Here is a 12,090-nt window from a genome sequence, read left to right as displayed (position 1 = left end):
AAGGAAGGGTGTGTGATAGTTATCCTAATATTCTGTGCTCTGGGCAGACAATAAAAGCGAGGTTATTTTTAAACATGTACCAAAATCTAGTCGTGGTACATGACTCAGTGGCCACCATGCTCACTTACTGTAGGGGGCAGCATTTCTTTGACAAATGCAGGATCATCACCTGTTGAGGCATGCTCCCAGACATTTCTCAGTGCAGCAGAGATTGTAAAAACCTGAGGGGGCTCCTAACTGCTAGAGAGATAGCTATGAGAGGGCAGTTGGCACAAGAAGTTGAATATTGTTCTCCCCTGGCAGGTGTCCACTGCTGAGATCCTTCTGGAAAGAAACCAAAATCCTAACGGGAGTGGAAAATCACTGGTACCAAGAGCCTTTGGAATTTGATTTTGTGTTTATTCTTGGGCTCTGTTCTTCCCTTGCTGAGTCTTCTCTCACCCACCAGACGACTTATGCATTAAAATGATTACCTTTGGTGCAAATGGGAGATGAAAGCAAGTCAAACAATTTAGTAATTGTTAAAACGATTGCCTACATATTTCACTCCATTATCCTAACTGTACCCCTTTAAAAGTTGTGCCTCCAGAGACACTTAGAAACCTCTTTCTGTTCAAATGCAAAGCCCTTCGCTCCTTATCTTTAAGCCTTACTTTAATTACGGAAATCAAAAACTTACATCTCTCTAGGTTCTTAATATATCATAAGAGGATTTGATATGTATAGAATTATGTCTCAAAAAAAGGAACCTTTAGAGTTATGCAAAATGAAAGTGGCTTACTTCCAAAAGCTTTCTAGGTTCAAGGTAAATTCCTGCCAACACATTAGTGGTTACAGTCATTTCAGTAATGGCATAATGTTATTGTCCACTCAGCATCTATTTCCAGGATCATTCTGTTTCATCAAGTGAATAAGAATGAAAATAAGCACGCTTTTACAACATTTTCTCCCAAGCTTGTCACCACCACAATCCATGTAGAAACAGTTGGGACTAACATATGTTACTCTTTGGAATGAAGAGCCCTGTATGCCTTTAGTAAGATGAGTCATATTCCTTTCACCAAAGTTAGAAAATATATCCTGGCAACTTTTCTCCCAGTTCATTTGTGTTCTTAAGGAAGACTAAAAGCAAATCACTAACCTGCCACTTTAAGATGCCTGGGCACATAAAAAAACAAGTGAAGAGAAGTGTCTATGTAGCCAGTATACGCAAAGCAAAGGTTTAGGGTTTCCTTCATTTATCATCTTTCCTTCCAACAAGGTAGATGTTAAAAGAAGGGGCAATACCTTGCTTTAGGAAAGGTAACTGATAACAAGTATTGGTACTGTTCATGACTCTAAGTGAGGTCAGACAGATGACAGCGTAAGTTCTGGTTCAACTCCAACACCTGGAGAGTCCCAGATGCTGCCAAATTAAGATGTCTGTTTCTCTATGGTAAGAGCACAGAAACTGCACACCATATTGATGCCTAGAATGAAAAAAAGTGGCCTATTTATCCTTAAAATCATTTATCCCCTAATGTTTGAAAAATCCAATGGTGATATAGTTATATGGATCCTGCAACTACTTCCAAGAATCATTTTGAAGGAACATTTTGGAATCAAGCTTTAATACCTTAAGAATATAAACTTATGAAAGATAAAAATTTCTTCAACAGTATGCTGGGGAAAGTTTTTTCTTTTAATTATTTTTAGTTGTAGATGGACACAATACCTTTATTTTGTTTACTTATTCTTATCTGGTGCTGAGGATCAAACCCAGTGCCTCACACAAGGCAAGCGCTCTAACCACTGGGGAAACGTTTTGATTATTTCCTTATACGCATTCAAAGAATAAGGAAATTTATAACCTTTTGAAATTTCAGAATTCTAACTACCAGAGAGAAGGGCTCTGATAAAAACGATTTTCAAAATATTCAACCCAAATTATCTTTCTGTTGGTTGTATAACAGCTCCTAAAAGTTCAAACTGTAGTTCAATAGTCAACTTCTTAGACTAAATAGACTATGAGAGAATTAAAATTTATAAAAAATAGTTAAGAATTAAGTGTTATGCTTTATACTTGAAAATTAATCTTAAAGCTGTTTTATTAATTCTTATTTTTACATATCAGTTCATCCTCCAAAAGGAGGATGAGTATTTCAAAACACTACCTATTTTTCTGTCCCAGGGGTTGACTGACTCAATATCCTAGAACCATAAATACATTTTTATTGCACTTGTCTGACATAAATAATTATACTTTCATAAAAAATATGTAAAACAATCAATTCTGGCAAATAGAATTCTATAAAACACTCAGCTTTAGTATTACCTCCCATTGGAGTTCTGCAAGGTTTCTTTTGGTCATAAAAACAATTGCCTCTATCAAAAATGTCCTTCCTTGAGTCCCTTCAAATAAAAACTGCTATTTCTTCCTGGAGGGCAGAGGTCAATTTCAAATGTCCTCATCCTAAGGAAGAAGGGAGGAAGTGTGTGGTGTTTGACTGAAGGCCAGGGACCTACAAAACCCAAGTCTTCATGTTGGTGATTTGCTGGTTCAGGTAATTGTTGTACTTTGGGGGCTGGAAAGAAGGAAGTACTGCATAAGACTGGTCATCAACAATGAGTCATCGTTGGTTTAAATCTCATTATTGGAAATGGTGCCAATGTGACTGCAGGTACTTTAGAGACAGGAAGGGCAGCTCTGGTCACTAAAAGTGCTGATGGCTTAGAAAAAGGAGATGGAACTGTGGAGTCATTGAGCTAAGCACTAGAGGGTCACAACCACTTCTAGCTATGCATGTCTGAACCTGGAAGAAAGCAGCTGTCGTATTTCTTCTGAAAGAAGGTCCCAATAAGGCACAGGTGGGGGATATTGTCTCCTACTCATTCATCCCACCTGCAGTGTTGCACAAAATAGAAAACAATTCTAAGAATTTAAAGATATACTCTCCTCTGTGGACCTTTATTTGAGGAGATTCAATGAAAACACCAGAAAGAACCCCAAAGCAAACAAACCAAATATAAGGCCTCTTTAAAATTATTTGATATTAAATACCCTATGTAAAATGATACAACATGGGAAAAAAATGATTCTGCAGTATTTTTCTCATTCACATAAATGTGTTCTTAGGACTTCTGTCTAGAGGCAGGGGACAAAACCTTCAAATGGAAAGTGATACCTTAGGTTTAGCCCTCTTTAATTTACTGTCATTTCTCCTTATGACTTTTAGCTAATTCGTTGCTGCGTTCTGGACTAAGGGCTCAGCGCAACTAACCTTCAGGAGAAAAGCTACTAGCCAACAACTGATGGAATCTCTGTACAACGTGAGGCCAAGATTCCTCCACAAGGGCAGATTTGCTGCTGATGAAATTATCATCAATTGTTTTTAAGGAAAAGACAAGGTTTCTGTCTGGAATTGACTTTTTCCTTCCTAATAAAAATTTTTAGATTTATGCAATTCTCAAATTGTTATAAACTGAGAAACCTTTATACTTTGCTTTTGTTTATACAGAATTACTAGTAGGAGAGAAGAAATGTCTTTGAACTGACCTCACTTGTGCTGTTTTGGCAAAGTCTAGGGGTTTACAAATCATCATTAGAGAACTACCTATCAGATAATAACCTGCATCCCCAGGAACAGAGATTACTCCATATTTAAAGACAATCATGCCAAAAAAATTACTAATTCAAACTCAAAAGAACCAACAAAAAAGTTGCCATAATTTACAGAAATAGAAAACCAAAAGTTACACATGATTGACTTTGCAATTTATAATACGAGGTAAGAAGTCCTTACCAAGGAGGTTCCATTCCTGAAATAATCATCCATGTTCATAAGAAAGAGAAGATACATAGCTTTCAGAATGTGTTATATTTGTATAGATATAGAATGACAGATTGGATAGACGCTAAATAAAACATTTATCTTCTCTATTGTAAAATTGGATATCCTGAGAAACTAGCACATATGACCTAGCAATGTTATTTGCTTACTGCCTTCAACCCAAAAAAAAGGAAGCCATTTAGTATTCATCCCACTGGTTATGAGACACCCACATCAGGTAATTCTCAGTCCTTTCTCAAATAGACGAAGGGTAGGAGAAAATGTAATTACAACCTTAATTGTTTTCTCTTGAAGGGTAATGAGTGATTTTTTTTCTTCCTATTGGGCAATTCCTTGATTGTGTTTTTAAAATAATATCTAGGAGACAGGAAGAGATCTCTGTCTCTTAAGCTCTAATTCCTAAGTAAATCCTGGAAAAAGGAAATTTCTACTTGTTTGATCTATCACATTTCTTTTTTTTTTTTTTTAAGTGCTGGGGCTGAACCCAGGGCTTTGCACATGCTGCTAGGCAAGCGCTCTACCTCTGAGCTTCACTCCCAGTCCCAACATTTGAATTCCTATTACAGTATTTCAATAACCAAGCTCCCCCAATTTTAGTAGTTTCAAATCATCTGTGTCTAACATTGTAAATACAATCTAAACATTGTAAGGAAACTGTGATTGTCTGAAATTGTGAACCCAACATAATGAGAGGGTATTTTTTGATAATGTGATATTTTTTCCTCCCAGAAAACCATTTCTCCTTGTGGTTTAACAATATATTTCACTATATATTTCTGCCCAGGACACTGCAGATTAATCTTAATCTAATGTCCTTGGCTCAAAAATATGGCCCATGACAAAAATTTAGCTATTTAAAAACTTCTACAGTCTAATTTTGAATTTTAACCAATCAAATGTGAAGATCTAAGATGATGACATGCAATTATTCATCAGTTTCAATTAGCTTTCTGAAGAAAGCAGGCATTGCTAATTTCCTTTTCTGTACATTTTTGAAATGGGAAATCTTATAGGTGTCAGTATTTAGATAACTGTACTTCAAAACAAAAAACCACATAAAAAGATAAATGCAGAAAAAGAAAATTCAAACATGAAAGCATAAAAAGCATAGTACTTCAGAGATAATATACAAGATGATTTGGAGATGCCCCTGTGCTCTCAGAAATGTTGTAAATTGTATTCCTTTTTCACAGTTTATTAAAGGCCAGAACTGAGAATGGGGAGAGAGACAGATGACTCAAGGGAAGTCTGACAATATGTATTTGACTGAAATATACACTGCAAATGTCCAAGGAGAACAGGAAAATAAACACTGAAGTAAGAACAAGTCATTTCTGGCTTAAGATAATGCAAAAGTGAATTCATACTTCCTAAAATGAAAAGAAAACAAAGGCAAAGCACATTTGTCTGAAAAAACAGAATCACATTTCAAATATTCAGGAAACTTTTATAAGTACTATGGGAAAAAAATTGCCTTCTTTTAGGAATCTATATTGTCATCCAACATTCTCCATACTAGTGTCTAGCAGACTTCCATGCATCCCTCTCAATTCCTAGGGAATTTATGCAAGACATAATCAACTCCCAGAAGACTGCCCAGTAGCCTAACTCCATAGGGATTTGCTGTGTGCAGGGAAAGAGATACACAATCCAACTCTACATACGTTTCAACTAGATTACTCAAAGACTAGTAGCTTTCTGTGTATGCAAGTAAACCACTTTTGATCAGGTCACTTAAGAAATAAGTCCATTCTTTATGAGGGAGAAGAAATGGACAGTTTTACTATAGGCCTCGAAAACAGAAAGTTCCTGTAAATTTCATTACATATAATAAAGAATGTTTATGATTTCTATTTTTAAAAATAAAGATAAATAGCAAGGAAGTAGTTCAAGGAGGTAAACAAAAGATTTTTGCTGTAGGATGAGACTTTGAAGGAACCATTCTTGAGTCTTTAGGGACAAAGAAATATTGAGGAAAGAAAAAAGGATCATAAGGTACTATATCCAGGCAAGATTAATCACAAATTTGGTGTTGATCCCAAAGTGAATAAGCCCATTTGCTTGAATCCTCAGACACATCTGATTCAAGAATAAAAGTGGGTACATCTTGTTAGAAAAAACTTCCTTAGTGGTCCTAAGAAGTACTATTACCAGTTCTTTTTTTTTTTTTTTTTAATAAATAGCACTATTCATGTCCCCTATGGGCTTGTTATGGGGCCTTCCCAAAATATAGCTATGCACATTTTATTTCCCAAAGTGTTGTACTATATAATAAAATACCAGTATTTGAGAAAAAATGGGGAAGTAATACAAGAGTAAACATAAAATGGAGCATACCAAGTATAATGAAAACAAATTAAAGTTCATTATAATGTACAAAACGACTGTTTTCTTTTATAAGATGAAAATATGAAATTATGCCCCTAAGTTATATTTTTCACAACTGGGACTTGAAATGGTCATCTTGTTACTATAGGTGACTTTAATATTGGTCCTGGATTTTTATTTTCACAACTTGCTCCCTTATCCCTGTTGCCAATCTATTCGTGTCATGGGCACCTGGTCCTTCCAGCCAGCTATAAACTCTTGGAACACTCTTCCTGGGAAGGTGCTGTGAGGGTGTGCCCTCCACACTGGAAACTTCCAACGGCCCTCTTGCTCTCTCTTGCTTACCAATGGATGGACACAGCACAGGTAGTGAGCAGGGGTGACAAAATTTAGGAACTCTGATCATTTCCACCCTAGGGAGCTCATAGTTCTGCTTCATATTTTAATGTAGGTAGAACCCAAACAAGCATCAACCAATGACTCCTTGATGAAACCCAACTTTAAAAGGAGATGAGGAATGAGGAGAAACCTAGTTTGGTGAAAATAATGCACTGCTCATTTGAAACTACTTGTGGCTTAAATATCTACGGACGCTCACACACGTTTATAATAACAACTTGCTAGCTCCCATTTCATGTACCTAAAACTAACAGAGCAAAGTTAACTGACAGTGTGTGAGGGTGGAGAATGGCCAGAGTTTGGTAGGCATCCCAGAAGAACAAGGGCATGCTCCTTACTGTCAGCACCGAGCCTTCCTCACCTGTTCTAGAGACCTGACTTGTCAAGACCCCATCCTTGTTCCCCAGTCTCCTAAAAAGTTCAGGATTTTCTTCTTCGGATTCTTGTCACACGTGTAAACAACGATTATTTGTCAATTATTTTTTAAAATATAGGGCTTCCCCTTTGAGATCCATGAAAGCAGGTCAGGGACAGTTCATTTTCTTTTGCAGTATTCCCAGTAGAGGTCCCTAGACCAGTGCCTGTCATTCAATAATATTTGTTAAAATAATAAATATTATAATTATATAATTCCTAACCCTTCAATACACCTAATGATAGTTATCGTGGTCCACATTTTACAGATGAGTAAAAGTCAGAGAAACTAACTCAAGTCCACACAGCTGGTAGGAAATGGTGGAACCCAGACTTAAGAAACTGCCTGACTCTGAAGCCAAAGGTTAAAGATAAGTTTGTTCATCAATTCAGTGCTCAACCCACAGAGCAATCTAACAGCTCTATCTTCAACAGGAATCCATGATGAGAAGAATTAAGATGGAATCTACTGACGTTCTCTCCCTCCCAACACAAATCTGATTTAAATATACAGATTTCCTGCTGTTTGGAAAAAGAGTAGCTCACGATGACTTAAGTACATGGACTAAATGGTTGAAGGGCCTTCTTGAGTGTAAATGAAGGAAACATGAAATAAAAACATACTTACCATAATTCCAGTAAGCAAACAGACTCCTTTTCCACAGTATGTGTTGGGTACCATGTCACCATAACCAATGGAGAGAAAAGTTATTGATATCAACCACATAGCTCCAAGGAAGTTGCTAGTAACATCCTGTTGATCATGGTACCTGAAACATAGCAAACAAAATCAGTTCTTTATAATTCATCTATAGCCAAGGACAATTTGATTCAATTCAACGAAGTCACTGTATCTTCTTTAAACTACTCTATTTAGAAATTTTCAAAGCTGGTAATAAAATTGAGGTTCCATCTAAGCAATCTGAAAAACATCAGAAAGTGCTTCACCTTTAAAAATAATCTGAAAGAAAAATTACAAAATATAAAAACTGTTTTTCTTACCAGTGTAACATGATGTATGCACATTAATCTTTGTACCCTCCTCTGGCCTCTGCCAACATCTCATTTCTCCTGGAGGACTAGCTGATGTGCCAGACCTACGTGGCAAAATACAATTGCCCGATCTCACATCACACCTTAGTAGCAAAGGGCACCATGCTGTTCCCTTTGCTACCTTGATTTCCCTGACAGAGGCCAACTCCTCATCAGCCTACAAAATAAATGCAGGTTGGAGACTTTTCTGGCTATTCCTTTCCCAACCCCTCTTCTGTGCTCCCTCAGTATCCAGTGTTCCCCTTTATTACAATACTGTATGGTAAATGTCCATCCACCAGTAGGTCCTTCTTCACTGCCAGCCTTGAAGGCAGAAACTGAATCTCTGATCATATAGCCCCTCCCCTACAAACCGAGCTAAATAGAAGTTATTGTGTTACCAGTGGCACAGGAGAATTTATAGTGGTGAAAAAAGGGAGAGTGAGGGATACAATTTATCCTTACTCTTCTTTGAGGAATCAAGTTTTTCTGATGAAGAAAAAAGTTTTTATTATATAAGAAACAAACATCACACTTTGCTTGAAATAACATTATCAAACCTTATGCCCATGACACTGCTGTCCATCATGTGTACATACAACAAGATAGGCCATGAAAGTGGTGGCTCTCGAAGAGTCTTTTCTTGCTGCACATTATCTGTAGTCATGGGCCCCTGCAAACCCTCTTTGATTTCCATGACAATCAGACCCCAAACTTAAGTCAGGAGGGGAGATTTCTTGCTCTTCACTCACCTCCTCCTAAGAAAAACCCTTCCTTCCCCTCTCTCAGACACCACTTGGAAGGCTTTACTTTCCTTGCTCTACAAAAATGGTTGGTACTCATTTCCCCTGGCTTTATTCATTCAGTCCTGCCTTTTGACTCAAGTATGTCTCTGCTGCCAGGATTGAGGTAGCAAGGAAGCTGTTTCTGGCCAGTGCCTTAGGAATGATCCCATCTACAATTTCACTGGGCATGGCAATCTCTGTACACCCATTTTTCATCTTATGCTCCTGCTTCCATAACCCAAAGTACACGAGGTTCATGAAGTATAAGCCTTCTTCCATGCTATCAGTGGATCTTACTCTCTAACTTGGATACAAAGAAGACACACGCTGATCATTTTCCACTTTTTCCTTCTTCCACAGAGGTAGGACAGAAACTAAGAAATGATGTTTCCTGTTACTCTGGACTAGAGAAAGAGAAGTTCCCAGCTGGTGCTAGTGGAGAGAGGGCAACCACTGTGTATCCTAAAATAAAAACTGTGCATGAACAGGCAACCAGCCCTTACTGAGGAACGTTCTTCAAGTTTCTGGGGGCAGGAGGGTAGACACCTCAACTATTCTAAAGAGTAGCCATGTTGACCTAGTTTCATAGTACCCTTTTGCCCAGAATGTCTGGGAGGAGATGCCCACAAAGAGGCCACAATGTATTCATAGAATCCCAGCAGGATAGGCAAATGCACTTCCTAAGTATCTTTTCTGTATAATGTGCACATCGTGGTGAGCTGATGCTACTGGTGCTATGCTTAGCTGTAACATGAGCTAAGAAGCTTCTGTGGACTTCTATGCTTCAAAACAAGATCCTTAGAAGCAAGCTTTGAATGCTGTTATGGGGACTCTCAATTAAAGATTCCTTACCATGTGTGGCCTTAAACAGGGACTGCATTACCCTAGCATTGAGATGAGTTGGACAGGAGAGGGGAGGCAACAGAGTTTGTTTCCTATTCTCTTTTTGATTATGAAATAAAGTTTCTTTTATACAAGGCACAATTAACAGACAGAGCTGATATACCTAAGAGAGCTCATTCCCTGAGGCCTATGTACACATACATCATTTTTATTGAGTGCTCACTAGGTGCTCAGCGCCTGGCTCATTTTTCCCTTTAACAGGTCACGTTTTACCACATGGACAATCTTAGGCTGAAACAGCTACATTCTTCACCCTCCATTTATCGACAAGCTGTCCTTAGAGTCTCTCAACACTTACAAATGTGTTAAGAGAAATATTTATTTGGAGTTATTTTCACACTGCCACTGGGAGTGACCAGAACACTACAACCTGATAGGCACGTGGTTTTCCTTAGGTAGAGTCACTAACAACAAAGAGAAAGCCTCATTCTCATACTATAAACCAAGGTCTCTGGAGGACGGCTTGCTAAGTAGTCCTGCAAAGAAATCTCATCCTTGGAATGAAAATTCCATGCAACGCTTTCACTGGAACCTTCAGCAAACTAACTCTTCTTCAGTTGTTCATCTTGAATAAATACACATCTTCAAGGTACAAGTAAATCTCTCCCATCCTCATTTGGCTCTCTGCCAAATGCTCTGAAGTATTATTTCACTGTTTCGTTCAGTCAATATTTATGATATGCTAAGCACGTTACAGTGCTTCACAAACTGTGATCCCACACTGAAGGGCCTAATTAGACACAAATATATTTCTAGGAGTTGGTATTTTATGGCTATATACAGGATAATTCCATGGTAAATTATCCTTTTTAAACTTATGAAATAATAAACCTCTTGGAAAAATAGCTCAAAATGGAAAAATAACATCTCATACTAATGTTTATGTTACCTTCAGACATACTTTGTTGTGAATAGTTAAGATGAGGTAAGTAAGAACCAATTTAGATACTAAATTTTTTTAGTATTTACCTGATTTCTTTCTTGGGGATTCAGAAAGAAATATTAGACTTATCAACATGATGACATTACTGCTTAGCACATCCCCAGGTTTTGAGACAATGCCAGATTCACACCCTTGTGAATGATTAACATGTGCAATTTAAGGTTAAAGAACTTTTTTTAATTTAATTTTTTAATTTGTTTTAATTAGTTATACATAACAATATAATGCATTTATGCACTTTGATATATCATACATAGATAGGTTATAATTTCTCATTTTTCTGAGTATACATGTTGTAATGACCAATGTGATTCTACAATATGTACACTAAGAACTTTCTAAACATTTCTTATAGTAGAAGTTCATGCCACAGAATTACTGAGACAATTCTAACCTTCTCCTCAAGGAGAACTGTTTTGAGAAGGACATGAAGAAATAATTCACGTGGCACGCTTTTAAAATAAAGACTTTGGGGTTTCAGCAGAAGACTACTTGAACTGTTTTCCAAAACTCAATGCTTTGGAAAAATTGTGAGATCAAAGCCAGGTATGGTGGCATACACCTGTAATCCCAGTGACTCTGGAGGCTAAGGCAGGAGGATCACAAGTTTGAGGCCAATCTCAGCAACTTCATGAGTCTCTAAATAACTTAGCAAGACCTTGTTTCAGAAGAAAGGAAAAAAAAAAAAGGACTGGAGATTGGCTCAGTGGTAAAGCAACCCTGGTTCAATCCTTGGCACGGAAAAAAAAAAAAAAAAAAAAAGCAACCAAGATTGTGAGATCAGCTTTAACGTTTTAAAAAAGGAAAATGTTTCTTTTCTTAGTTTCTATTCCTTATTCATTTCTCCATTCACTGCTGACTGTGGGTCTAGCACTGTTTTTTTAGATCACAAATATGCCAACTTAATGTTAAATACAACATTTGTGGAAGTTCGCAGGGGTTATATTTCCAAGGCAGTCAACTGTCTCTTTCCCTGTGCACGCTCTGCCCTGCACTCTTGCCTCCCCTCTGCAGCGCCCAGCATGATGGCTGGCAATCATGCTGGTCTCTTTCACAGATCTCCCCTGAACATGCATTTCCTTCTGCCTCAAAGCACCTTTTCCTGTCTTTCTAGCCCTAAATCTTACTTGGGTCCCCTTTTCCAGACTGCACATAGATTCTGGTCAGCATGGTACTCTAGGCCTGTCCATTCCTTGTATCCCCAGAGCACCCTGCAGATAGCTATAGCACCGTTCAGTGAATGCTAATTTGTGTCATAAGATATGTAATATATAGTTTGATCATCAAACACACACTGAGGATCAAAATTATGAAGAATTTGAAGACAAAGCTTGTGCCTTCACTAGTATGGCAATATGTAAATCAATGGATGTGTAACTGATGTGATTCTGCAATCTGTATACGGGGTAAAAATGGGAGTTCATAACCCACTTGAATCAAAGTGTGAAATATGATA

At 37.5% G+C, this 12,090-nt stretch overlaps 1 protein-coding gene across 1 annotated transcript in view; it reads right to left on the bottom strand.

Moving 5' to 3' along the window:
• Window positions 1-12,090, bottom strand: part of Kcnn2 (potassium calcium-activated channel subfamily N member 2) — a 93,702-nt gene that overhangs the window by 18,889 nt on the left and 62,723 nt on the right. The window contains exon 2 of the mRNA XM_048792176.1: window positions 7,600-7,741. Within this exon, the coding sequence (XP_048648133.1) occupies window positions 7,600-7,698 (99 nt within the window). The 5' untranslated portion in view covers window positions 7,699-7,741. The remainder of the gene's footprint in view (window positions 1-7,599; window positions 7,742-12,090) is intronic.

This window comes from Marmota marmota, unplaced genomic scaffold (assembly GCF_001458135.2).
Source record: "Marmota marmota marmota unplaced genomic scaffold, marMar, whole genome shotgun sequence".
Classification (NCBI taxonomy): Eukaryota; Metazoa; Chordata; class Mammalia; order Rodentia; family Sciuridae; genus Marmota; species Marmota marmota.
The sequence above is the reverse complement of the archived record's forward strand: the minus strand, read 5'-3'. Positions and strand labels throughout refer to the sequence as shown.